This window comes from Apodemus sylvaticus, chromosome 3, assembly GCF_947179515.1.
Source record: "Apodemus sylvaticus chromosome 3, mApoSyl1.1, whole genome shotgun sequence".
Classification (NCBI taxonomy): domain Eukaryota; kingdom Metazoa; phylum Chordata; class Mammalia; order Rodentia; family Muridae; genus Apodemus; species Apodemus sylvaticus.
In genome coordinates, this window is record NC_067474.1 from 48,960,698 (window position 1) to 48,986,789 (window position 26,092).

The following is a 26,092-nucleotide window of genomic DNA, read 5'->3' on the forward strand; positions in this document are numbered from 1 at the left end:
GTATGGCTTGGTTTCCTGATTTGAGAGCCCAATGCTTTCCCAGTGTTAGGAGTTGAGTCAGGGCATGCTGTCCACTCCTGAGCTGCGTTCCCAGTCGCTGTCTCTGAGCATCTTCGTACTGCAGTCGGTCTCCCAGATACTATGTCTCCCAGATACTCTTGGGGCGAAAGTGTCAATCTTGTTTCTAGCTTTCCAAATCAAAGCACCTAAAAGTGTTTTGTTCAGCCTTTGGATTTTACGTTGGATACCTGTATCAATGACTTGGAAGGAATAAATCAGTTTAGATTATATTAATATCATTGTAATAGGAATTTTAAAAATGTGTGTGCGCATTTATGTTTTAGTGCACACATGGCGTGGTACATGTGTAGGGGTCAGAGGACAGCTGAGAGTTTCTTCCTTTCCCGGTAGGGGGCTGTGATTTAGTTCAGGTAGCCATGTTTGGCAACAGGCACCTTTACCAACTGAACTGGCTCTCTGGCCTCAGTAGGACATTTTTCAAAAGAGAATTTAAGAATTATTTTGTATGTGAAATATGAAGGGGGAAAGTCAAGATGGAATACTGGAAGTTAAAAAGAAAGCTTTAGTTTTGTTTTGTAAAGACAGGAACGTAGCATCACGTAGCTCAGATGCTCTTGAACTCTGAATTTGAGGCTAGCCTGGAGCTTCTCTTCCTCCTGCCCCTATCTCCCTAGCACTGGAATTACAGGCATGCACTAACACACTTGGCAGTTTGGTTACTTTTTTTAGATGTAAGATTCTAGCATTATTCATAAACTTGATGAATATCTTGAAATATCTTCTTTGAAAAAAGAATAAAAGGGAAATCATTTGAAATGTAAATAGATTATATTTAATAAAAAAGAATAAAAAGAATGGGTTAGATTCAACACGATTGTCAGCAGAATAGGAAGCTAATCATGTCCTCTTTCACAGCAGTATTTTTCCTAAATAATGAACTAAAACACACAGAATTTCAAAGGTATTTTATTCAAAATTCCCCATCTAGGAGAAAAGATATATAACTGTTTACACATGCTTCAATAACTTATTCACTGTACAACTTACATTCTCTATGACAACACAGTAAACCAGCAAAAGACAACAATTAGCACTTAAATAAGATCCTACTGTGTAAAGCAATGAGCGCAGCACACTAGAAGGTGGAGTCTACCGGTTTACCACGACGGAGTGACTTGGAGTCAGTTAATAAGCTATCATGGTCAGTGTGCGTTGTTCTGATTTGTAATGTCAAAGCCACTGTGACCTTTCAGAATAGAATGGGTTTTTCTTGCTAAATTTGGTGGGTGAGGAAAGGGTTCTATTTGTATCCCTTTTGTAAAAAATAAATATATTCTCCCTTTTTATGCTAAGTCCACAGTTTTAAATAAAAACACTTATTTGTGTTTGTGCATATGCCAACACTGTTGTAGCACAGAACTCTACTAATCAGTACTTGACAGCCAGCAAGATAGTTTGACTATCTTGTTACAGGTACAGAAACAGACCACTTGAGTTTGCCATAATAGCACCTAGGGAAATAGCACTGGGGTCAGATTTCTCCTGCTGTTCTAGTGATGCAGGTAACGTGGAAAATACCAGAGTGTAGGCAGAAGCGAAAGGAAAGAGGCAAGAAGCTTCCCTGCTCTTCAAAGATCGTCTCAGAGAATGCCCTCTGACATATTTTATAAGGACTTCTAATCTAAGCCAGGCACATGGCAGCCGTGCAAAGGGAGGTCAGATGAAAGTCGCTGGGCCCTGAAATCTGACCCTCTGCCAAGAAATTATATTTTCCAAGATTAGGAAAGGCACAGGAGGTGCACATTTTAATTTGGCTCAAAAATAATGAAAATTAACCTTAAAAGTTGGCAACAATTATAAAAACAAATGCCACTTTGACAGAACTACAATAAACCAACAAAAAGCACACGACGGCTCACGGAGTCCAGGGCCATGCACGCCTCTTCAGCATCTCTACACAGACCGGACCTGAAGGACTGAGTCTCTAAAGGAAGATCTACAACTGACTTCACCTCAAACTCTGCTCTACCAGTGTCTTCTTTCAAGAACTAATCTGTGATCAGACCTAGTTCCTTTCTGTGGAACTGCAAACTTATAACGCTCTAATTGTCAGTTATGGTAGAAGTGATCCTATATACTACAGATCGTACACACCACAGGACACAGAGGGACAGGGAATCAACTCACACTTTACCTGTAAAAGCTAACTAGAGTTTCAGTGTGATACATGTAAACCATGAATCATAAGTTTCACAAAAACAAAAAACAAACCAACCAGCAGTTATGGTCAAGTGTATACCCGATCATTCATATCTTCAAAAGACAGCAATAGTACTTAAGATAATTGTAAACATAAGGCCCTAAGAGTGTACATCTATTCTAGGAAAAGAGACATTCACTGTAACAATGCCCCTGACATCCGGTACAGACCTCTTCTGACAAGTATAGTGTACCCTGCCCTGCAGCAGGACCCGGGAGGAAGGCCGTGTCCACACTGCTGAGACACTGGAACAGCAGGTGTGACTGTGAAGAGACACACACAGCAAACCACACGTTTAAAAAGTCATGAGAACATCACGTTCTTGTACACTAGTGTAGAAAGGTCTCCCAAAGATGAAAGAGTGTAGGCCTGGCTTAATTTTCTCAGCTAGAGCCATTATTATGTTAAGATCGCCCTCTGCTGTTAAATCAAGATCTATCTTCAGGTTCCGAAGAGACTTAAAGGGCTTTTTCCCCTTCTGCCTATAAATAAAACAAAACAGACAAAAAACCCAAACATTATAATACAGGCAATGAACGTTCAAAGGGAGCAATCAGCAACTGTCAATGCATTAAGGCTTTCCTCTAGGGAGCTGGACTCACGTATCATCCTCTATGTATTTGATTAGTGTCAAGGCTTTCCTGTGAAGAATGAGGAGGAACTGTGCAAGGAAAGTACTTCTGAGAGACAGGCCAGGCTTCAAATGGAAGACCTGCAGGGACATGAGACACAATAGTTTCCATGACATTACTGACAGGATCTGACACACATCACCTATTGCAGCCATTTCTTCCCACTGCCAAAGGGCAGGGCCGTGGTAGTGGCAAATGTCTGGAAATTCACTGTCAGTTTTTGAGATTCTCTATTTTAATGCACTTAGATTTTGTATTCTACATCAAAATATTTCCTTATTTTATAATGAAAAATAACTAAGTTAATGATTTCAGGTTGTGTGGAGTAGAGGATGGGGTAGTTTTCAGCTTCAGAAACATGAGATTACATGCTCTAACTGTACAGTCACACCTTACACAGACCCAGATCCACAAGTCCCAGGGGACATGAGGCTCTCCTTATCTCAACTCTATGTCCACAACACAGGATCTTGGCCCGATTCCCAGAGTGGTACTATGACAAAGCTCTGGTTACATATAGAAACAGATCTTATACAATCTATCACCATCTCCAAATGTGTAACTCATTGGGTATTTTTAAAAACAGAGACAATAAAGATGCTACCATTTAAGCAGAAGCTTAGTTTTAAGAATATTTTCAATTCAATCAACACAAATGAAAACACACCCCTCTTTTTTATCAACCACAAAAAATCCTAAAGGTGTAGGGTTGGACCTGAAGCATCTACTAGGATGGAGAATGCTGGTTTAACTGTTAATATACAGGCAATTTCCCATTACTAATTCAAAGAGAAATTCATTTACAGACTTCAGAAAGGCCTCTAGCACTTTAATTCTTTGGTGCCTTTTATATATTCTATAGGCACTGTGGGGCATACTTTAAAAGAAAATATGCAATGCCTTTTGTCTGGCAATGGGTGTTATCATATTTACCTGATCCAGGAAGGCTTTCACTAGAGTGTCTCTGTGTAAGACATCTTGGAAAATATTCCTATGAAGAAAAAGGTTCAGATATTAAATAGTTTTACAGAGTCAGGTTCCACTACCTCTTGCTCTAGTCAAAAAGTTGAAGTTTTATAAACAGATGTTTAAAAAGACAGATGTGTTTATTTGAAATGCAAACATGAGGTTCAGGGTTCAATATTCAGTGCACACAAAACAAATGCAAATACACACATACAAACACTCAAAGTACACAATATAAACACAAACCCCCACACAGGCCCATTTTAACTCAAGGGTACATTTGTACATTACTGGTGTCCTTTTCTAGCAAGTATATGTTAAGGCTATCCAGGCAGGGCATCAATGTGTTTTAGAACTCTGACCATACAAATTGGGCTCAGGTCAAGAGACTCACCATCTATAAGTATGAGCCAGCAACATAAGCTATGGCAGGCATGCAAAGTCCAGACAAAGTGGCCAACTGAGGTGACCTATTTCAGCACGCTGGTCAGGCCAGAAGCTAATGAACAGGACTGTTTTCTTCTCAGACCCCATTCCCTTTCAAAGTTTTACTTCTGTCTTTCCCTAGGCTATTGTATTCATGTCAGAGGGAAAATATAACATTTATCACAATAAGATAAATGAAAAGCAAGACTCAGACAGTAGAGATCACATCACTGCCCCGGAACCATGGGGAAGAGGAAATCCCCAGAAGCCAGCAGGAGAGCAGCACGCCTCCCAGGCTTAAGGGGATGAGTGTACCAACTGGAGAAAGAGACCCAGGAGGGGACACCAGCACCTCATGGTTACTGGTTGGAAATCGACAGCACAGTCACAGGCTTTGTGGATCCATTCGGACTTAAGTCCACTATTTCCAAATTTCTGTTTTGCTGAATGAGATCTGGACCACAAAAAAACTTGAAAGAAAGACTATCTCCAAGGAAATGCCATACTTTAATATATTACAAGACTGCTTTTATCTTAAAAAGGTTAAAATTAAAAATAACTTAACTGAGTGGTAAGTAATTACTTAGTGGTAATAATAAGTAATTGCTCTATGGTACAGTAATTGCCCAGGGTGTGCGAGTCCCTGAATTTGAAACCTCAAACCTCCTAGACTCAAAAGTGAATATTGTTTGAAACACACTGATATTATCATGAGCCCACAATAATAGAAGATATAATCTTGTGGCTCAAAATATTTTTGACAATTTTATATTCAAAACATTTACTTAGAACTGCAAATAAAATTCTAAAATTCTTGACATGATTTTGTCATGCCAGAATAGCTCAACAATTTCTTTTTTTCAAATCAGCCAAACAAGTGTATTCAAAACAAAAACATTAACATGGTGCAAATTCATTCAAGTTTACCTCATTTCCTGAGAAGATTCTAAACATTCAACTAAACAGATAAACAGGACTTCAAGTATATGAGTAATGAGGAAGGTGCAGGCACGCAGACTCAGTGAGTAAACTTCTATGTTTTCCGAGATTATGTGAACTGGTGACACAGAGTTCAATCTGACCAATCCTCTTCTGAAGCAATTCCTCTCAAGCTTTCCAAGCAATAACAAGAGCACAGCAGAGCTGTGAAGAGTGGGCTCTTTTCATTCTGCAGCTACACACTGGGCCCTCTGGGCGTCGTGCTCCCACCTGTGCCTCTGGCCAGCGGTTCCCAGTGGCTGCTGGTGGACCACGTGTCTCTCTTCAGCTCCACGTTCTTCTTCAGACACTCGGGTCTCACCCATTTGCTCCAGGTTTACCGCTGCCTACGGCCCTCCAACCCGGATGATCATACTTAACATCTTTTCAGTATATACTAAGGACTAGCACCATTTCAAGCTCTTAACTGATTCAAGAGAACAGTAATACTATCTCATTATTTTTTCAGACTTTAGAACACCATTTAAATGCTTTCTTGAAATTTTATAATTAAAAAATCATTAATTTCCTCCTAATTAATCAACAATTATGCCTTTTACTTTGCTGATCACATTTTTTTTTTTCTGGTAAAAAATAAATAGCAAAATATACAATGCAAAGAAAATACTCTTCTCTTCATAATATTCATAAATATTAACTACTTTTCTGTGTTTGATATTCACACCCAGGAAAAAAGACTTCGAATTACTTTGGTTTAGTGTACAATGACCATTATATATTAAATTTCTGGCAGCAAGGGCTGGTATTTTCTAACTGATAATTATTAATGTGACATTTCACTAAGTAACCAGGAGATTAGTATATATTTGCTATGTATTTATTTTAAGAGGAAATCTTAACCTATCTTAGAGGCAATAGTATTCTAAGAAATGAAGATTTAGGCTAGGTATGGAGGCACGTGTTTTAATCCTTGCACTTGAGAGATAGAAGCAGGTGGATATCTGGGAGTTTGGGGCTAGCCTGATCTATATAGTGAGTTCCTGGTCACCTAGGACTACCCAGTGAGACTGTCTAAAAATAACAATAAAAATGTAAAGTTAAAAAAATAAAGAAAAAGTGCCAGAGTTTGTGCTTGTCATATTTCTTTTCTTTTAAATACAACTTGCACTGTTTTTACTCGTAAATAACAAGTTTTATGTTGTCTAACAATGACACCTAAGGCTAAGCGTCACATACAGGTCAGGGGTGAAGCTCTCATCTGTGTAGATGATGGTGTCCTGAGCCATGTCCTCTTCTGAAGTTGCCCTCCAGAAGGCTGTCAGCTCTGACCTCATGTATCTGCGTTGGTTATAGATATGTTCATGACACGGTGGCATCTGCTTGACAGTGTTGACGTCCACGTCGATGTGCGTGGTGGGGTACGGGGCATACATAACCTGCCGGAAAGGCAGCACAAAGCTGCCAGTTGCATCCTGTCAGACGGAAGAGAAAGCTTACTGACAACATGCCAAATGAGAGAAGCAATTTTTAAAAGAATGTAATAACGGTAAAAGATGCATACCCCTGTGATCTGGTACAGGGCTTGTTCAGAAATAACACTCAAGCGATTACTATATAAAAGTCCATCCACTACCGTTTGTGTTGACACTGAAAGTATACAGTATACCATTAAAAACTGTACAATCCAACTGTAGGGTGGGGCACTGAAGAAAATATGCATAGCAGAGCAGACTACAAAGACCTATGCCAGGGCTTAATGTGATCACTTGCTGGTCTGTAGAGTTACGATTGCCTTTCTCCACTGGGTTGTCTTCTTTCTGTATCTAAATGAGCATGTATGTTAATAGGGAAAATACTGGCCTTTTTCTAGGTAGCTGGGCAGCCACTTACCACGCAGCAAACACCTGCTGTGTATGAGGTATTGTGTTGAGTGTAGAATACAGAGGCTGCCAAATCTTTCACTCTTAAAGGCTAGGATAATTACTTTATATCGAGGTATTTTCTGGAAAGCTATACAACTCTACTGTCCTTGTTACTGCTGGTTTCTGTTATTGTAGTTTATCAACTTGTGATAAACTTTGTAAGCAAAGACATGAGAAGTTGGAGATATCCTGACAACGAAAATTGGACTTGCCTCAAGGACCCAACACCCCTAATCAGTAGGCAAAGTACAAATTTCTGTGTAAACATCAGGACTCAACCTATGTTAGGATGCCCAGCGCCCAATGTAGTCAGTCAGTTGCAGCAGCCTGTGCCTATTACCCAGTGTTGGGAGATGTAAGGACAGGTAGATCTCAGGGCACCACTGCTCAGCCAGTCTATCAAAGGTTAGAGAGAGACCCTGCCTAAAAAAACACGGTGGAGAGAGATAGTCAGACACCCTATATCAACCTCTGTCCACACACTTCTCTGTCCCCCATACACAAACCAGAAAATACAACAAACTCACAATTATTCTACCGTGCTCCACAACATTGTAAGCTGTTCTTTTATTTTAGGTATTATTTCAGCTAATCAGCCCTAAGCCTCTCTACAGCTTTTCCCCAGCACCCTTTCTAAGTTCTGGTAATCTCTGTATTTACTGTCTACTTGTAAGAGATAAACGGTTTAGCTTTTGCACATGATGATAACGTGCAGCATTTATCTTTCGTGCCTGGCTTGTTTCACGTACACAGCTGACCTTCCTCGGTGTGATAAAACACTCCACTGTGCACATGCACCATTCATTTGCGCGTGGGCATTTAGACTGACCCTGCAGCCAGCTGTGGTGACTCGTGCTGCGCACAGATGAAGGTGCGGGCCTTCACCCACATGCCGATGCCAGTTCTTTTAGGACTTGCCTAGTGGTAACACAGTTGGTCCAAATGTCTAATTGTTTGCTCATTTATTATAGCGCTGACCTTCTATGTTCTAGGTGACTGCTTTACCACTTCTGGGTTTTTAATTTAAACAGCCACCCTGTCTTCTTGAATGGTGAATTAGTAATTTAAATTCCCCCAAGACAAGTACACTTTCCCTATATCCTTGAAGGCATTTGTCACTTTTTGTTGTTTTGATAATATCCATCTAACTGGGATAATATCTCATAATGGTTTTGAATTTATCATATGCACAGCAATGCTGACACTACTTCATATCTGTCATTTATTTTCATATCTTCTCTGGAGAGGTCCACTCCATAAGTACTTTCGTATTTTGGGTGGAGATACTTATATTGACCAGTGTGTGATGAACTGCCCACAAGTATATTCATTCTCTCCTCCTATGGGTTATTACTTCACTCTGCAGGTTGCTTTCTTGGTTGTGCAAAAACTCTGTCATCTGTCAAGTTTGGATTTTGTTGTTTATGATGTGGGGGACTATACTAAAAAAATAAAAACAAAAACAAAAAACCTTTTCCCCAGATTGACGTGTTGAATTGTTTCTCCTAAGTTTTCTTCTAGTAGTTTGTGAAGAGGATCTCAGGTTTGAGTGTCTTATCTAGATCGATTCGTGTCTGATAGGGATGAGCCGCTGTGGCTTTCCTTCACAGGATGCCGAGATCTCCCAGAGCACCACAGTAAGAACTCCATATCTCTGATGCACATTCTCACTGTAGCCATCAGAACTCAGTCACTGTAGTTCTTGAGGATTGCAATCTGGGTCTCTGAGGTTCCATCTGTGTCTGTGTGAAGTTAGGTCTCTAGGCTAGCAGTTTTGATGTTTCTGCATGGCTGCCTTGCCTACTCAGGGTCTGTACTAATCAGATCTATTAACATGACAAAGCACCCGGACAACTCAGCTTTAAAGAGGAAAGGGCTGACTCACTGTTTCAGTCTATGGGCACAGTCCTTACTTTGGGCTCATGTAGAGGCAGAACACGGTGGCCAGGTGCATGGCTGGACAGGGGTGAGGGTGCAGGCCGGGTCCCTACTGCACCCTCCACAGGCACGCCCCCAGTGACTTAATGAGAGACATCTCAGTGAGGCTATAGTTCCCAGCATTTCCATCCCTTCCCACAGTGGCATCAGCTAAGATGAAATGTTCAAAATAGTATGTGAGCCTTTGGGGACACTGCAGGTCCAAAGTGCGGCAAACCCAGGGTGCTTCTTTCTAGTTCTGTTAAGAACATCTAGAGAGGAGCTGTACTGAGTCTGTAGAAAGCTCTGGGTTGGACAGGAATTTTAACAGCAGCCTTTAGTCACAAGTACTGTACTGGATGACTTTCCTTTATTTGTCCAATTTTGTTCATTTTATAATTCTCACAGCAGACATCACTCACTTCCCCTACGGGGCTGCTTAGTCTGTAGCTACTGGGAGTGTAATCGCTTCCTTCGTTTCTTTTTCTCAGCAATTTCATTTCTGGTATACAAAAACACACTGATTTTTGTGTGTGTGGGGGCCTGTGCATCCTTGCACCTGACTGAATTTGTCCTTTGGGTGGAGTCTAGGGCATCAGGCATGCTAAGTAAGCATTCTTCCACTAAGCTAAAGCCTCAGCCCAGAATCTATGTTTCATTTTTGCTTTCGCAAAGACTTATGACACTAGGTCTGAATAAAAGCCATGAAAGTAGACATTATCTTGTTTCTCATCTTTGATAAAGTGATTTCAGTGGTTCCCTATTTGGTACATTGCTGGTTGTGGATCTGTCCAATGTAGAGAGCTTTTGCATCATAGAAGTTCCTTGAACATACAAGTTTATATATGCATGTGTGTATGTGTATGTATGTATGTGTATATATATATATAATTTGTATGTATGTATATGTATGTGTGTGTGTATGTGTGTGTATATATATATATACATATATACATATATATATATATATATATGTATGTATGAATGCATGTAAAGCCTGAGGTGGCTAATGGTTGGTATCTTCCTTGATGGAAATAATTTCCATCTTATTCTTGTTGAAGCAGGGTCTGTCAATCAAACCCGGAGCTTGCTGGAAAAAAATTTGTTTCCACTTAATTATTGAAAAAAAAATGCTAATTTATATTTATCTGGTTTGCTTTAAAAAAAAGTACCAAATTTAATATAAAAACTAAAACTGTAAGTACTAGAAACAGACATTTTGCATATGTTTTAAAGATGTTTTAATTTCTAAAATGAGTAAGTATGGTACATTTTCACATCTACTCAGTAAGCAAAAGAAACATTATCATTTCAGAGGCTCTGTCTGATTCAAGCATGTATTTAAAAAGACAACACCAAGGCGAGACACATGGCTAGAGGGAACCAAGTGAAATATAAATATTATCCCACGGTGTTTCATGGATGATACTAACTGTAAATCCCTAACACATACACTTCATGCTCAGAACGATGAAACAAACAAGTCCCCAGACAATTAAACTATGATACATTAAATGCTAACAATATACTTTCCAAAGATGCCCAGTAATGATCTGAAAAGCTCATTTTAACTTGTCACTTCGCACATGCTGAACAGATGGACGAAAGCGTACCTTTAGCAAGCCTTGTACGAAGAGCCCCGATTCGTATTTAAAGGATGATTCCGCTTCACATAGCCTGGAGCATTTCCTCTCTGCTGGTGTCAGAAAAAGGCACAGTGTTCTTACTATCTAGAGAAGAAAGGATTCAGCATTGAAATATGAGGTAAAAAGACCGCTGCTTGCTTGTGAGATAAATTTAAATACAAATTTTTGTTGCCATCATGGAAACAGTTCCCAAGTAAGGAGTATCCTTTGACAGGACAGGGGTCAAAACACATACTGCTTACAAAGGGATGCTGTGGCCAGTTAAGTTTTACCAAGTAGTGGGTAGATCAACTGCATGGTATTTCAGAACTTGCTACATTTGAATAGCTATTGCTGCTCTAAGTGGATACTTGTTCTTTCCCAACTGTATTTGGCCATGAAACCTTCATCTGAGTTGGCAGTTATAGCCTAGTGTGGTACCTGGCATATCTCTACCCAGCACCAACTGCCTTTCGAGTAGCAGATCACTCTGGAGAGTGTTTCAGCAAGGGAACTATCGTCTGAGGCAAAGTGGCAACAGGGACTGCCCAAAATCTTCCACAGAAAAAAACCCTACTCAGTTGCACAGAGAATGTGTGCATGGTGGGATTAGAACCCGCTGCCAGTGAGGAGAGCTGGCCCAGAGCTGGCCCAGCGTGCAGCTGTGCTGGAACTATGACTGCAGCCAGAGACAGCTTCACGACAGCGCTTCTCAACTAGAGCATTGGCAACTTGCCTCTCAGAAATGAAAAGATAACGGACAAGCTACTCAACCTAAAGGAAGATGAGAGATGAAAAAAAATGTTTAAAAACTGAAGCCCAAACAATGGAGCCTTTCTCTTTTCATAAAGCCACCCATGAGGACCCCATGGAACCCAAGGCTCCAGCAGCTCAAGTGGAAAGCTACTTTTTAGGGTCATGCATAACAGCTCTAAATGCCTAGCTAAAATATAATGAGAGGTTTAGTATTCTGTCATAAATGATTGAATGAGAACTATAAATTAAGTCCATATAAGTACACAGGCTGGCTCTCAAAAAAGAAACGAAAAAGATGAGTAACTTTGTAGCACGAATAGCCACCCCTAACTTATTTCCATGTAAAATATTTAAAAAGCAATTAGGTTTGTTCCAGTTGATATGAATATGTATTTATATGTCCTTAGTGACTACAAAGATGGCCACTGACTTTTGGCACTGACCCTCTGAAGTGTTTGATCACATGTCTTGGTTCCCTCACCCCATTATATACATGGTATAATCTCACAGATTTCGCAGAAATCAGCTCCAGAAGCTGAGTGAATCATCTAGTTGGCTATCTTATACTATCTGCTTTAGGGACTCTCAAGTATTTGTCTTTATATAGAGCTGCGGTGTGTAGTCACTACTACCTCATGGTAATCCTCATCAGCACAGCTTCCTATACCTCACATATCCAAATTGTTATGTCCTCACAGAGCAAATTGTTTAGTAGGTAAAGTCATACAGGAATAAAAACCAACAATTGAAAATTTGGAGAAAAATAACTCATTTATAGGTCAGGCAAGATGGTGTCTACTCTTAATCTTTGAAGTTAGGCATAAGAGGCAACTTATGGTGGCTTTGAGACCAGTATGATCTACACAGTGAGTTGCAGGCCAGCCCAGACAATATAGTGAGACCCTGTCTCAAAAAAGAAAAATCTCATTTTAACATTTTTTTCCCAAAATAATTTATGATACAACTAGGAGTTCTGGATTATCAAAACTAATGTGGCAATTGAATTCTTACTCATTCTGTTAGAGTCAGTTCTGCTAGAGGGTATCAGAGGAATTTGGTAAAATTACATTGCTTCTTATACTATTGGGCTATTTCAATTGCAGCCTACTATTTGAATGATAATTCATGGTATGCCAGTGATGATAAAAGTCAGGTCACCTTGCACCGTGGAGTGAATTACCTTATTTACTTTCTCTGCACTGCTGCCCACTACGACAGAACAGCCACAGGTCTGCAGATGGGAGCTGATGGCACTGTAGGTAGTGAGAACATTGGAAGGTTACAGTTTCAGCGAGAGAAAGCCCAGCAAGCTTTGGATAACACACAAGACTCAAAGAACATCCAAGCCATCCCCATGATGTCATCTTTTATTCCTGTAAAAGCCTGCATTTTCTAGGGACCTTTCACGGATATCACATCATCTTAAGACAACTCGAGGCTGGAGCGATGGTTCACTGCTCACGCCTGCTGCTCGCACAGAGAAGACCCAGAACCCACATGGTGACTCATAACCATCTAGTTCCAAGTCAGCCAAAGCTCTCTTCTGCCTTTTGCAGGTACCAGGCACACATAACTATGGTGCACATACACATACGCAGGTATTCAAACACACATAAAATTAAATACATTTTAAGGAAATAGATACCCTAGTTAGGTAATAGATGTCATTATTTTATAGTGACTTCTTTAAAGATAAAGGACACTGCAAACAATGTATGAGCGGCTGGCACCAGCAAACTCTAAGTGCTTCTGAGTCAGGCCATTCAGGCCTTGATGTTAAGCACGTTCACCTGGTATTCCACTGTGACCATAAAGGAAGGGATGTAACATACAAGTAAACACTTTAACAAAATCCTTATTCCCTTTCTCTGGTTGCTGGTGACAGTCTGCAACTGTAAAGAAGACTCCGACAGGAGATGTAGAACACCCAGCCCTGCAGAGGGACGCACAGCTGCTCAGGCAGTACTGGCTGTCCCACTTACTGTCTTTCTTACAGCAAACATAATAGGGCACATGGGCGCCGGGCTCCTGGTGAGTTCATGTGCCCGACACTGTCCTAGGTGCTTTATATTATCCATGTCACTTGGTGCCTGCAAGGACTCAATAAACTGGCTGTTATCACTGTTCACATTTCACAGGTAAGAAAATGGAGGCACCGCTTTGGGAAGTTTCACCAAGTTTCCCCAGTTGTAACCTAGACAGTCTGGCGTTAGAGCCCATGTTCTTAAATGTTAAATTACACAGGAAGATGAAAAATATCAGTCTAAAATATGAATGATTTCCACTTCTAGACCTAAAGAACTCACAAGAATTTACAATGCAACTCAACTTGATAGGTTCCTAAGGGTTATACTTAATGAGAATTGCAAGAAGAATCCAGACCCAACCAGAGACCAGAACTTCCCGGCATACCTTTTAGACAGTGGGAAGAGTAACGTCAGATATGCCGCTACTGTTTGAGTGAGAACATGTGTAAGCTCAAATGTGCAACACTGCCCCTAAATAACTGGAGGAAGTAGGTTTTCTACCATTTTTTCCTCTATATCTTGTCACGGGTGAGCATAAAGATTTTTATGCTTTACTTAGCATTCAGAAAAAGAAGTAAAATTCTTACTTGAGAAGAAAGCCTTCGTGACAGCTGTCACCAATGTCATCATCATTGAGCACTGTATCAGCTATCTAAAATGCACATGTACAAAAATTAGTCTGCTTACAGTATTGAGAGAACTCTTAATAACAAGTACGACGGAGTCTAGAGCGCGTGCTGACGAGCCAGCACTCTAACTCTGAGCATCGAGGCTGCCTATAAAGTGATGCTGCCTATGCAGTTCTCAGAACGAACTGAGAAGGCCTGGCCTTCCCCTTCGTAGCTATCAGAATTAGGAGACCAAGTTTAATGACAAATCAGCATTAGGAACAGTGTCTAGAGATATTTACTCATGAAGAATGTGTGATTTAAATATCCTCAACAAATGGTCAAAGAAACTGATAGACTAGGAACTGGAGAGTTGGCTCAGTGCTTAAGAGCACTGGCTGCTCTTCCTGAGGACTTAGGTTCAATTTGCAGTGTGCGGGCACACATACACACACACCCACCCACCAACCCACCCTCCACACAAATAACATGACACTTACATCAATGTCTTCAGGAACACTGTGTGATTTCATAGATGCAAGCAGCTCCATTACAGGAATGACTTCCCCAGTAAGCATAGGAATGATACTCTGACCCTGGATCAAATATAATAAAGTGAACGAAATCAGTGTGGGTGAGTAGGGCAGGGAAAAACATTTCAATGGAGGCAGAGAGTAAAACATCCTCGACTGGAACTGCTCTACGCAGTCCCCAGAGCCTCCCACTCAGGACCACGGCCAGGGTTCTCATGTGCTTTACGCTTCCTGTCCTCGGTGAGTAAATGGCTTATCTTATTCTCTCACATGCAACACTGAAGCTGGTGCTGCCACTAGAAAGGATCTTAGACATTTAACTAAGGTAGAAAGGCTCTTGTTAAAGGCCAAGTTTACAAAGTGATAAAAATTAAACGTGAAAAGATGTTGAATGCGTAGAAAAAGCCAGCCTCCACATTCAAAATGAGATATAATCTATCCAAATACACACTTAAGTTACCACATAGAGTAAGAGTCAGTAAGACTCTGCACCCGAAAACATGGCCTTGAAGTTCTATTTTCCAGGATCTGGTTTGCAGCATGATTATGGAGTGTCATGTGAGTGACACCACCTAACGTTTACACCATGTCTCCCATCTGTTTATGATCATAAATAAGATGCTGACATTGCCAAGTGTCTATCAATCTCGGCTAAATATATTTAAAATCATCAATTACTTACATTCTCCTCAGTAATAAACTTGTTCACTCAAGTTTCATGAAATTATTTAAACCCCTCCCACCTATTTTAAAGTTAGAACCTCATATTAAAGGTTGAGGGTCATGGCGCTGGTGGCAGAGAAGCTGCCCGGCATGTCGGAGGCCCAAGGTCTAATCCTCCACGCACACACAGACTGGGGGAAAATCCATTTCCAATGCCCTTATCATGGAAGGTGCTTATTTCATTTGGGAAATTTATCCTAATCTGTAAATGTCTATGCAGATGTAGAAAATTTTATCATTTCAACATTTCATCCTACAGTAACGTCCAGAATAAGCCACTCATTGTTTCTACTTCTTAGAGTAACTGCTGAAATGTCTGTTTACAAATACAATTAAGACATGGAATTCAACACTGCGTGTTACATTTCCTTATTAAGTGATTTTTTGTCAGGTAAGAGTCCCAAGCCATCTGCGGCTGAAGTCGTTTCAGAGTGCCGTGATATACTAAAGCAGCATTAGGATTCATAATAGAGCAGTTGCAGGCACATTACAGCTATGTAATCTCTACATTTACAGCTATGTAAAGACAAAGCATCTCATCCTTGTCAGAAATGGTCAGTCTCATCTCTGTTGCGGTCAGGCAAACACAGCACACTGGATCTGGACCTCAGGCGTTTATCATCTGCATGAGTGAGTGAAGTCTCACTGGAGCTCAACAACAGAAATCTTACAGGACTCCCTGGGCCAAGCATAAACCACCACAGCAGGCTCTCACTTTCAAAAACAAAGTTTCACTGAATGAAAATTTTATTTGGTTCTAAATTTTCTTATGTTGAAATGACTCTCCCTAATTTCTCCAGAAATACACTAGAGGTTGGTGAAAGTGACTTTATACTTGGAGGCCTTGCTTAATGATCAGCAAGCAAGTAAGATTAGACTTTTTAAAGCACTTAGTGACAAGACTTGTCCTAGAATATTTCCTATGGCACCATTCATCACAGCACAACATAATAATTTTGTAAAAGTCATTTTATGTTGTGTGTGTGCATGTGTGCATGTTTTGCTAGAGATCAAATGTAGGATCAGGCTACTGAATGTACGCAAATATTCTATCACTCTACCCTCAAACCCTCAGACATACTTTAAATGATTATTATTATTTTTAAGTACCATTCTCCTTGGCCATGCTAAGGAAAATGACAGAAAAGGCCACATAGCCATGTTGCTTTACAAGGACAAACAGTGAAGGTGGGTGGCATGCCAGTGTACTGGGAAGAAATAAAGGATGCTACTGGCAAGCTTCAACATTCAAACAATCTGTCACAAATACACATAAAGTTGAGTTTTAAAATGACAACATAAACCTTTAAGAAAACTGTGCCTACAGCTGGCTCTGCACACCCAGAGCGATGATGCCTCAGGGTGTGCGCACTCCCTTCAGACAGTAGCTCCTGTGAACACAGTTGTAGAAGGAATCATTTTCAAAACCTGCATACGCACAGGCTTGCACAGGTCTGATTCAGATGGGGTCTCGGTCGGTGCTGAGGGGAGGGGAGGTCTCGATATGCCTGCATGCCTAGCCCAGACACTATCTCCAATTGATAGCGGGTCACAGATGAAAGGCTAACTGTAGAAGTCTTCCTGCGTATAAACATCACTTTTTAAGGCCAGGCCTCATAAAGACAGGCAACACAACACAAAGTCAGTGGTATTTTTGAAAGTGCTTTACTCATAATGCTGTGTCAGGGCTTCCCCCCCTTACATACATATTACGGTTTCCAGTTTTGGGTTTTAATGCAGTTTCTGTGTATGCGAATATTGTGTCTGTGTTTATATGTATTTCTTGAATTTTTTCTTTGGCTCTTTTCTACCTCTATTTATTTTGTTCTACTTCTATTTATTTATTTTGTCCTATTCTGGTTTGCTTTTATTTTAACTTATTTATTATTATTATTATTAATGCCTGATTATATCTGAAAGAGAAAGACTAGGTATGGATTTGGGTGGGTAGAGGTTCTGGAAGAGTCAGAGGAGGGGAAACCAGAGTCAGAATAAATAGTTTTTTAAAAAAAAATCTATTTTCAATAAAATAAATAAATATGTAATATCTTAACTTTACTACAAATAAATGACCTCAAACATATTCTGGCAGATTGATTTGGTGGCCAAATACTAATCTGTAGATTTTTTTTAATTCAAGTCTTCAGATTTAGGCTACAGACATTTTTATTCAGTTCATTCTATACAGCTTAACAAGTATATTCCTTTTCTGGCTTCTTCTGTCAAATGGAGGCATCTTCAGGTCCTCACCAGAGGTGCCCACCAACTTTATACCCACACAAGCAAAGGGTAGTTGTCACAGGCAGCGTGTGACACACACTGTACCTGATCTTCCATCCTCTCTGTGCCTTCCAAGACAATTTTCTGGACATTTTCTTGTCTTTCCTAAGAAAAAGAAAATTTACTTTAACAAATCCATTTTGATGCTTGTTCATTTTTCAATGTAGATATGTTCTATCATGTACAGTTCACAGGAAAATGCTTTCTATGCAGGTGGGGAGAAAGGATGGAAACGAGAGATTAGCCCAACAAGTTCATGCTCTCACACAGAACATAAAACACAATCAAAGCATCCTTTATTCTTCAGTAAAGAGATAATTTAGTCACAAACAGCCCACGTAACACCTGCAGCTTCAAAAAAAAATAATTACACACTATTTAAATCAAACAAGATCGACTTGCATCTGAGGAACAGAGGAATGGTTGTTTTAGTTTATTTATGGGACCGGAACTCACCAGGTAGACAGAACAGGCTGGCACTGAACTCCAATCCTTTTGCCTCAGACTTGAGCACTGGGATTACTTGCCTGTAATATCACCTGCAGCTAAACTGTTTGAATCTAAATGATTTTTGTTAAGTATTACAGAAATAAGGAAGGAAGTCTGCATTATTAGGTATAATAGTGAAAACTATTCTTTTAAAAAATGCTATTTCCCTTTGTAGTAGGTTAGAGGCCCTATAAAATTAGTCATGTTTTAATGGGTTTTCAGGATAATATTAAACTAGAAAGTAGGAAGGAGAATTAGGTTTGTTCTTTAAATATGCTGAAAATGCACAGCAATGTAAATATCAGGAGAAAACAGTATTTCCTTTAGCTAAACTTGCAAACTTAAAGGACTAACTCCCTGGAATCCATTTGGTCTAGTCTCCTCATTATACGAAACTGGGAACGTGGGGAAGCTGCTTAGTTACTACATGTTGTGCGCTGACAGCTTATCAAAACCTGTGAACATTGACACTTTTACACTGTTGTAAGCAAAAGAAAGTCACACAGGAAAGGGAGAACAAGAAGGACTTAGAGTCACAGCTTCCAGACCACGCTCAGACCAAATGTGTCCTTTCTCTCAGCTGTGACACGATCTCACCGTCCATTTCCACTGGGAAGACCACGGATATGAAGGCAGAGCTTTCTGTGCCCAGGAGACACACCATAACAGCGGTCTGGTCGGCATACAATTGCCAAAACTTAAGTGTAAATGTACCAGAAAAAGCTTTCATTGGCCAGGCTATCAGGAACAAGCTAGAAGCCCCTTACCTACCTTATGCATCCATATCCTTCCTTTGCGAATAATGTGTGTTAACCTGTCAACACACACCCTGTGAAGTGGGAGGTAGAAGCTCAGCTCGGTCTGCGGGAGTATAATTGATAGTCCGTAAGTGCTCCGATCTCCGTTCCAGTTCCCGTCGAAGATTAATGAAACAATAATTACCCCTTTTTCGGATAAGACAAAAAACTTCACATCTATAGCCCCGCTCTCTGCATTTCGAAGAATCTCTCCATTTAGAGTGTGGTTGGCAAGGAAAGCTATTTCTCCATCACTGAGAAGGGCTTGGTCTGTCTTGGGAGCCCAAATGTGCCTTACTCTAGGACCAAGAATATTATCCCAGTAAGCAAAGGTAGCCGCCAGCAAGGGTGATTCACCGCTTAAAGCAATCTCTGTCTTGGCAACAGCAGGAGATGGTGGGGGGCAGATAGTCGACATCCCTGCATCCCAGGTCTCACATTATCCAAACGCTTGCAATAGCTAAACAGGGACATACAAAAACAGTGATCAGGTTCAGCCATTTAAAGATACCCATCCAAACCCCAAATGACTTAGAAAAATGTCACATACCAATAGAAGCAAAAAAAAAAAAAAAACCGAGCCTTTATTACCTCCAAATGCATAGTCTGCGCACCATTTTAATGATTAGATATTTGGTCCCTAAACCATTTCAACCAAAGAACAAAACAGGAAGGGGAGGATCCTATGTTAAATGGGACCTTAGTTACAAATAGGTAAAATTAGGTCAAATGGGCCATTCAGGGAAGAATGGGCTCTAACCTAATGCCTGTTGGCTGCATGAAGACCGGGCAGGAGCTGGACTGCTGACCGTGGACAGAGGGAGTACCACGGCTAAGTAAGAAGCCGTCAGAGGTCCATGCTCCTGTTAGCATTAGGCTTGCAGTTTCTAGAACTGAGAGGGAGCGAGCTGCTGCTCCTTTAAGTCCCCTCACTCGTGTGTCCTGGGGGCTCCTAGGAAAGTAACTAAAAAAAACTCTGACAGCAGAAATACCATAAAACAGTTAAAAAAATGTAAGGTTAAAAAAAAAAAAAACAGCAGAGCAACAGCCCCGTCATCTCAGCGACCTCTGGCTACGAAGGGGCCGAGGTGCCATACTGCTTAAAATGACACTGGAATAGGAAGAGAAACATAGGCAAAGGCGTTAGTGCAGACGGCGGTACAGCAGCGTGAAGGCGCACAAGTTGCTAAAATCAAAGAGTTCAGTTACTCGGAACACAAAGGACAGACAGGCAGACAAGAGCAAAGGAGCTCAGAGCCAGTTCAGAGCCAGGGTTACACACGTGATCTTCATTTAAACACATTAAATTCTATATACTGTATGTATAAAATCATTTTCTAATTAAAAACATGTAATCAAATATTTGAAGTGGAAGAAACACAACAAGATGGTAGCATTTATGTAAAGTAATAGTACTGAAGGAAGCTACTTCTCTGCTTGTGTGATTACTTTGGGAGTGAACATTAGATCAGTCACAGACGGATGTCCGCGTAAACAAAAAAGTCTGTTTACTGAGCTGGGCAGATCTTACAGCAGTCCAGCCTGCTGATGAGCTCAATGACCACCTTCAGTCCCTAGGATCCATGGAGAGGGAGCAAGGAAACAACTGATTGCCACACGTGGTCCCTGAACCATCACATGCTCTGTCTCTCTCTCTCCATCTTATCAAGAGGTTAGAGTCTCACGCAAAGGAGTAACTTCTATATTTAGAATGCTGAGTGAGTGTTTCTATCATATTATGATTAGGCCTACAGAACTTGGCAAAACACTTAACTCTAAGGAACAGTTTACCTAGAGTTTTTAAATGTGCATTTTTAATTTTAGAAATTCACTTTGGCACTATTTACTTTTAAATATATGTCACTTTAATAGTCTGAAGAGACCATGATTATATAAGTTTAAGATATTTAACTTGTTTAAGATATTGACTCTTTTGGACACAGTGGAGAGGTCAGCTTTCAGTGAGGGAACAGGGAAGTGTAATCTGAGTGGAAACTGTACTGGTGCCACTGTTTTCCTTTTAAAACAGCAGCGAATTGCAGGACACATAACAAGAGAACTAAGCACACAACCATAACTTATATTGTAAACATATTTCTACTCCATCTTCCCCCTTTTGTTTGAAAAGGTGAATAATTCTAAATACAAAAGAAAAACACTTCTTGAAGCAGTATTGCGCCCCAGAGCATAATCTTAAAAAATTTATGGGAAAACTGATTGGGAAAACTTAAAGCAGTATATTTCATGTCTTTTATTTAGTCTCATTCTTAGCCTAACTAGGGTCATGTTGGGCTGCTTAGCTTCAAATGCAGCCTGTCCTCAAAGAGGCCTCTTACTCCCAGACGATGAACTCAAAGTACCCACTGGATGTCTAAATTGCAAAGAGTACCCATATATATTTTATTTACTGTAAGATATAATTTTTAAAATAGGAACAAAGAGATTAATAACAAAATATAGTCATTAAAAGCACACCAGAATGATAAAGAATTATATGAACTTGGTCTTTCTAAAATCTTATTCACTGGAACGCACTCTTTCCCATGATACCATGTGATGATGATACATGCTACAGGATAAGTGTGCTTAGACAAAGTAGGTGAGTGGCACAGGCTGGCAGCTTCCTGCTGACCTAAAGGTCAGAGTGATCTTTGTGGAGGTTGCTCCCAGCAACTGCACTTAGACACAGGTGACTACATAACCTTGCCCCCAAATTATCCTGATTGGTGAGTAAAGATGCCAACAGCCAAGTTTTGGGCAGAAGAGACATGGGTGCGGTTTAGGGTTCCCAGGCTTGAGGTCAGAGGAGAACCGTGAGGAGAGAGAGAGAGAGAGAAAAAGGTGAAATGAGAAGATACCATGGGGCAAAAATCTTAAATAATGGCCACGTGGACTCACTGGTTGGAGTTAAGAGCAGCCCAGATGAAACACAGAAAAGTATATAATGGGATTACTGGCTGGGAAATAGACATAATAGCACAGAGGATAGACATCTGCCCAGCTCTCGTGCTGATTAAGGCTTAGTATAATTATAAAGGTTGTATGTGTCTTTATCTGGGAACTAAATCAAAGATGGGGTAGAAAGCCAGGATTGGGATTCAAAATATTTAATGACAGATCATCTGTTTGGATCCAAGATCACAGAGCTAGGGTAACCCCGGTGGTTAGATGTCAGGACGAGGAAACGGTTCAGAAGCTTCCACAGCTGAAAGGTTTTCTGCCCAATTCTTTTGAAAACAAAACAAAACAAAACAAAACAGAAGCCACTGTATTCGGATTGGTGTCTCTTCTGAGTTCATCCTTCCCTGCTGCAGCAGGTAGAATAATTCCCTGGATGACTCTATGCTGAGCTCCACCTGAGCTCTGTAGTCCATACACAGCTCTGTCCTTTCCCGCCTTTGCAATGTCACACGCGCCACTGCGTTTCTGGGTACACATCGCACCGCAGGCTGCTTCAGTTTCTTCTTCCCCTTTTTTTCCCCTGTAGATTAGTAAAAATGTTCTTCTAATTCCTCATTTGTGAAAACCTCCCAGTGGCCTTCAGCGTTTCTGCATGTTAAGCATGCTAGCAGAGCCTCCAGTGACTTGACTCGGAACTTCTCTGTTACGATTTACCTTTTTCTAGTTCACATATATCCCTGCATCAACACAGCCATCTTGTGAATGGCTTGGTGACCCTCACTTCTAGAGAACTTTACAATTTATTTAGTTAATTATGATGTGCATTTGTTTTTATTTTATTCGTATATTATTAGTATTATTATGCATCTCTATTTAACTTTATGTTTTGTCTGTATTTGTCTCAGTGTAGTCCAAGTTTGCCTGGTGCCTGTAAAGGTAACTGGGTCCTCTGCAACAGCAAGCCCACACGTGCAACCACTGAGCCATCTCTCCAGCCGCTTCAGAACTTTGGCTGAGATCTATAAAAAAATCTGTGCTGGCATCAACTGCTCAGAACACAGTTTTCAGATTATGCCATCCACCTACAAATTCATTGTTTTAGGATTATTTATTGTGTACTGTGGTTATAACTTTGTAAAATTAATGCAACAGCAAGACCAGACTGGTGTAACTTTTTCCCCTTCATAATTTCACAGAAGATTAAGTCTGACCATGGATGTTAGTAGTACCAGTAGAGCCTCCCCTTCCAAATTATAGTGAGAACTTTCACCTTTTCACCTAAAAGTACTTCATGGCTTCTCTTAAGCAAATCCAAATTAGCAGTATCATTACCCCTTTTGCCACAAGGCCATTATTAAATAAAATAAGGAGTAAATATAAGCGACCTTAGAACTAAACGGTCCGAGTGACTGACTACAAGCAGCAGGTGGTGTATATCCAGTGTGGATACAACAGACAGATGCTTGGACCATGGACTCAGCCACGTCCCCCTGGGCAGGACACAGAAGAAAGTACCAGAAAGCATCAGACTGTGCAGAATAGCATGCAGCCTAAGATTTAGAAACTGTTTATCTTAGGAATATAGTATTTTTGTACTGTGGCTGGATGTAAACGAAATCATGAAAACGGGGAAATTCCTATGACCTAAAAAAAAAAAAAAAAAAGTCTTACAGAGAAGTATAATCAGGGAAGCTGAAGTCTGATATTTCTAACACCTGAAGTTAGCATCGGTGGAAACCCATATACAATTGTGGCCGAAAAAATTCATTTCAAATTCACAGGCTTTTGTTTATGTGGTTTCTGGCTACTTCAGAAGGTTAGCATTAGCCACGGAGTCTTCTGAGGGAAGCCAGAATCCAAAACAGAGTGAGGCTAAGGCTCATCACTCTATAAACAGAGATCGGGGTCATAAGGACTTAATCAATACCTCCAAAACTAATAAAGTTGTATTTATGTTAATAAGCATGTTAACACTGTCAGCAGCCTGGCACATTTGAACCCTTTGTTTTTTCTTTAAACCTGTGCACGACCCCCCCACCAAAAAAAAAAAAACAAAAAAAAAAAACAGCTCCAGCCTTCCAGGCTGCCTTGAGGAAGTTCATTTGCCTACTGCTACTGCGATCAAGAATTATACCATAAGGCTTCCACTTCTTGTGGGGAGGTGGGTGGGTGGGGCACCAACCAGCCCTCTCAGCCAAACAGGAACCGACCAGACAGTGGACTACTTGCCAAAGCAGCTTGTGTGTCACTCTCCACAAACGTTCAATTTCAGTCAAAACTCAACGCGCGTATTCCTGACACCAGGACTGTGCTGTCTCGCTAGATCCAAGTTTCTCAGGCTGGCTAACCTAACACTTTGCCAACTATTCAATCAACAGGGGGGTCTAGGGCAGGCTCAAAAGATAAAAAAAGTTTTGTTCATTCCGTCATTTTCTAAAAGCAAACATTGGATGGCCCACATAGCCAAACAGACTATTTTACCAACTTTTAAAGTTACATTTACATTTGTCTCCTGGAAATTTAAATGCTTGCTGAATGTCCAATCTGCAGTGCAGGCTGTAAGCCCTCTCATTTTTTGTGTTCTATGAAGTAAGAACACTGCAGTTTCCGACTGATTCAGGGCTTTCCCTCAGTAGTCACTGAGGTGCGAGTTAGCAGCGTCTCACACAGAAAACCCCAGATCCTCCTGCTCCTCGGATTAATTTAACCTTCAGTGCTTGCAGCAAACTTCCATTCAAAATAGTAAATGAAAATATGCAGAAAAATTACTTGTAGGTTTTTAACGTGACATGTGGTGCTGTGCAGGGCGATGAAACCACCTGCTTTCTGCTCCTGGGCTATGAGTCACTCTTTAGTCTGCCATATTCACACTCTCCATGCTGCCTGCCACTACTTCTCCATCCTCTTGATTATCAGGTCTGGTGGCCAAGAACCAAGGTGGCTGCATTCAGTGATCCTGGCTTTCCTTAACTGGGGTGAAAGTACAGAAGCAAGTTCCTTTGAAACACAAAGCGATCACATTCACAGGACTCTTACAGCGTGGCCGCAATGGCTCGACTGTATTATCAGCTATTTGTAATCTCTTATTGTGCCTACTTTCTAAACTTTATCATCAGTGTATGAAATGTGATGAGGGGAAAACACCTATATTCCCACGATGTGCGTGTAGGCGTTTCCCGTGATTTCAGGCTGTATTGGGGGCCTCCTGGTATGTCCTCTTTAACTATATATATATATATAGTTATATATATATATATATATATATATATATATATATATATATATATATATATATATATATTGTGTGTGTGTGTGTGTGTGTTTCCCAAGTGGACTTACGATTCTATCTTAAAGTATTTTCCAGTCATTTTTGGGCTCTTTATATAAAGTAAAAGTACTACTGAGACAGACTGTATACCCTTTCTACACAACTGGTGACAAACAGGAACAATTTGACGAGAAATTTATCCACCTGCTGGGATAAAACTCTACAAGAGCCTAAAGGCCCCCACACCAGAAAGCGCGATCCCTCCCAGGCAAACGCACTCCTGGCCAGACAGACCCTGTGTGGACAGACTTAATCAGTGCGCTTCTCTCAGCATCTGATTACCATCAGTCAAGTGATGCCCAAGTCACAATGGTCACTTCCTTTAATAAGTCTGTGCAACCGCGGAACTGTGAGGCAACCAGGTCATGTCCCACAGAACTGGGGAACACCCTGGTAAGAGCAGCAGCAGCCCATGTAAGCGGGCATCCGCACTCCTTGCAAACTTGGGCGAAATTCCGCCTCCGTGCTGTCGGTCCTTACTCCATCCCACCCGCGCTTTCTCCTCCTGGGCGGGGACCCTCGGTGGACCTGACCGGGTCGCAGTACCCGCCAGCGCCCTGGCTGTCGCAGGGCCAGGCCCCTGGGGCCCAGGCTCCTGGCGGTGGAGGCCGCGCCCGCCGTACTCCCGGAGGGTTCCCTCGAGGGCCCGGGAGAAGCTCGGGGTCGGGGAGCGCGGGCGGACAGCATAGACGAGGCCCATTCCCATCCCCTCCGCACCGCCGCGGCCCCCGCAACAGCTGCAAGGCCAAGGGCTCTTTCGCTCGGGGGGACAGGGAGGAGTTCAGCCCGAGGGAGAAACAACCCCGCTGGTACCCGCAGCCGGCCGGCAAGCAGACCGAGGCAACAGCCCCGCTCCGCCCGCGCGTCTCACTCACCCACTCGCCGCCGCTGCGCCTTCACCGCCGGCGCAGGGACCGCAACCGCAGCCCGCTCCGGGCCCCG

The 26,092-nt window shown here is 41.3% G+C and overlaps 1 protein-coding gene across 3 annotated transcripts; it reads right to left on the reverse strand.

Moving 5' to 3' along the window:
* Positions 1 to 971: 971 nt before the first annotated feature.
* Positions 972 to 26,086, reverse strand: C9orf72 (C9orf72-SMCR8 complex subunit). 3 transcript variants are annotated; one of them, XM_052176235.1, is made up of 12 exons: positions 26,026 to 26,086; positions 19,067 to 19,381; positions 18,896 to 18,985; positions 17,681 to 17,740; positions 14,600 to 14,695; positions 14,079 to 14,143; positions 12,645 to 12,717; positions 10,697 to 10,813; positions 6,481 to 6,716; positions 3,847 to 3,904; positions 2,884 to 2,993; positions 972 to 2,763 (listed from the first exon to the last, which is right to left on the reverse strand). In XM_052176235.1, exons 2-12 carry the CDS (start codon positions 19,337 to 19,339, stop codon positions 2,577 to 2,579), a joined length of 1,365 nt encoding a protein of 454 aa, XP_052032195.1. In that variant the 5' UTR covers positions 19,340 to 19,381; positions 26,026 to 26,086; the 3' UTR covers positions 972 to 2,576. The 3 variants fall into 3 exon arrangements, with proteins under 3 accessions (XP_052032195.1, XP_052032194.1, XP_052032193.1); XM_052176234.1 differs by adding an exon at positions 22,278 to 22,402 and having other exon boundaries at positions 18,896 to 19,381; positions 26,026 to 26,043; XM_052176233.1 differs by having other exon boundaries at positions 18,896 to 19,381.
* Between the last annotated feature and the right edge of the window lie 6 nt (positions 26,087 to 26,092).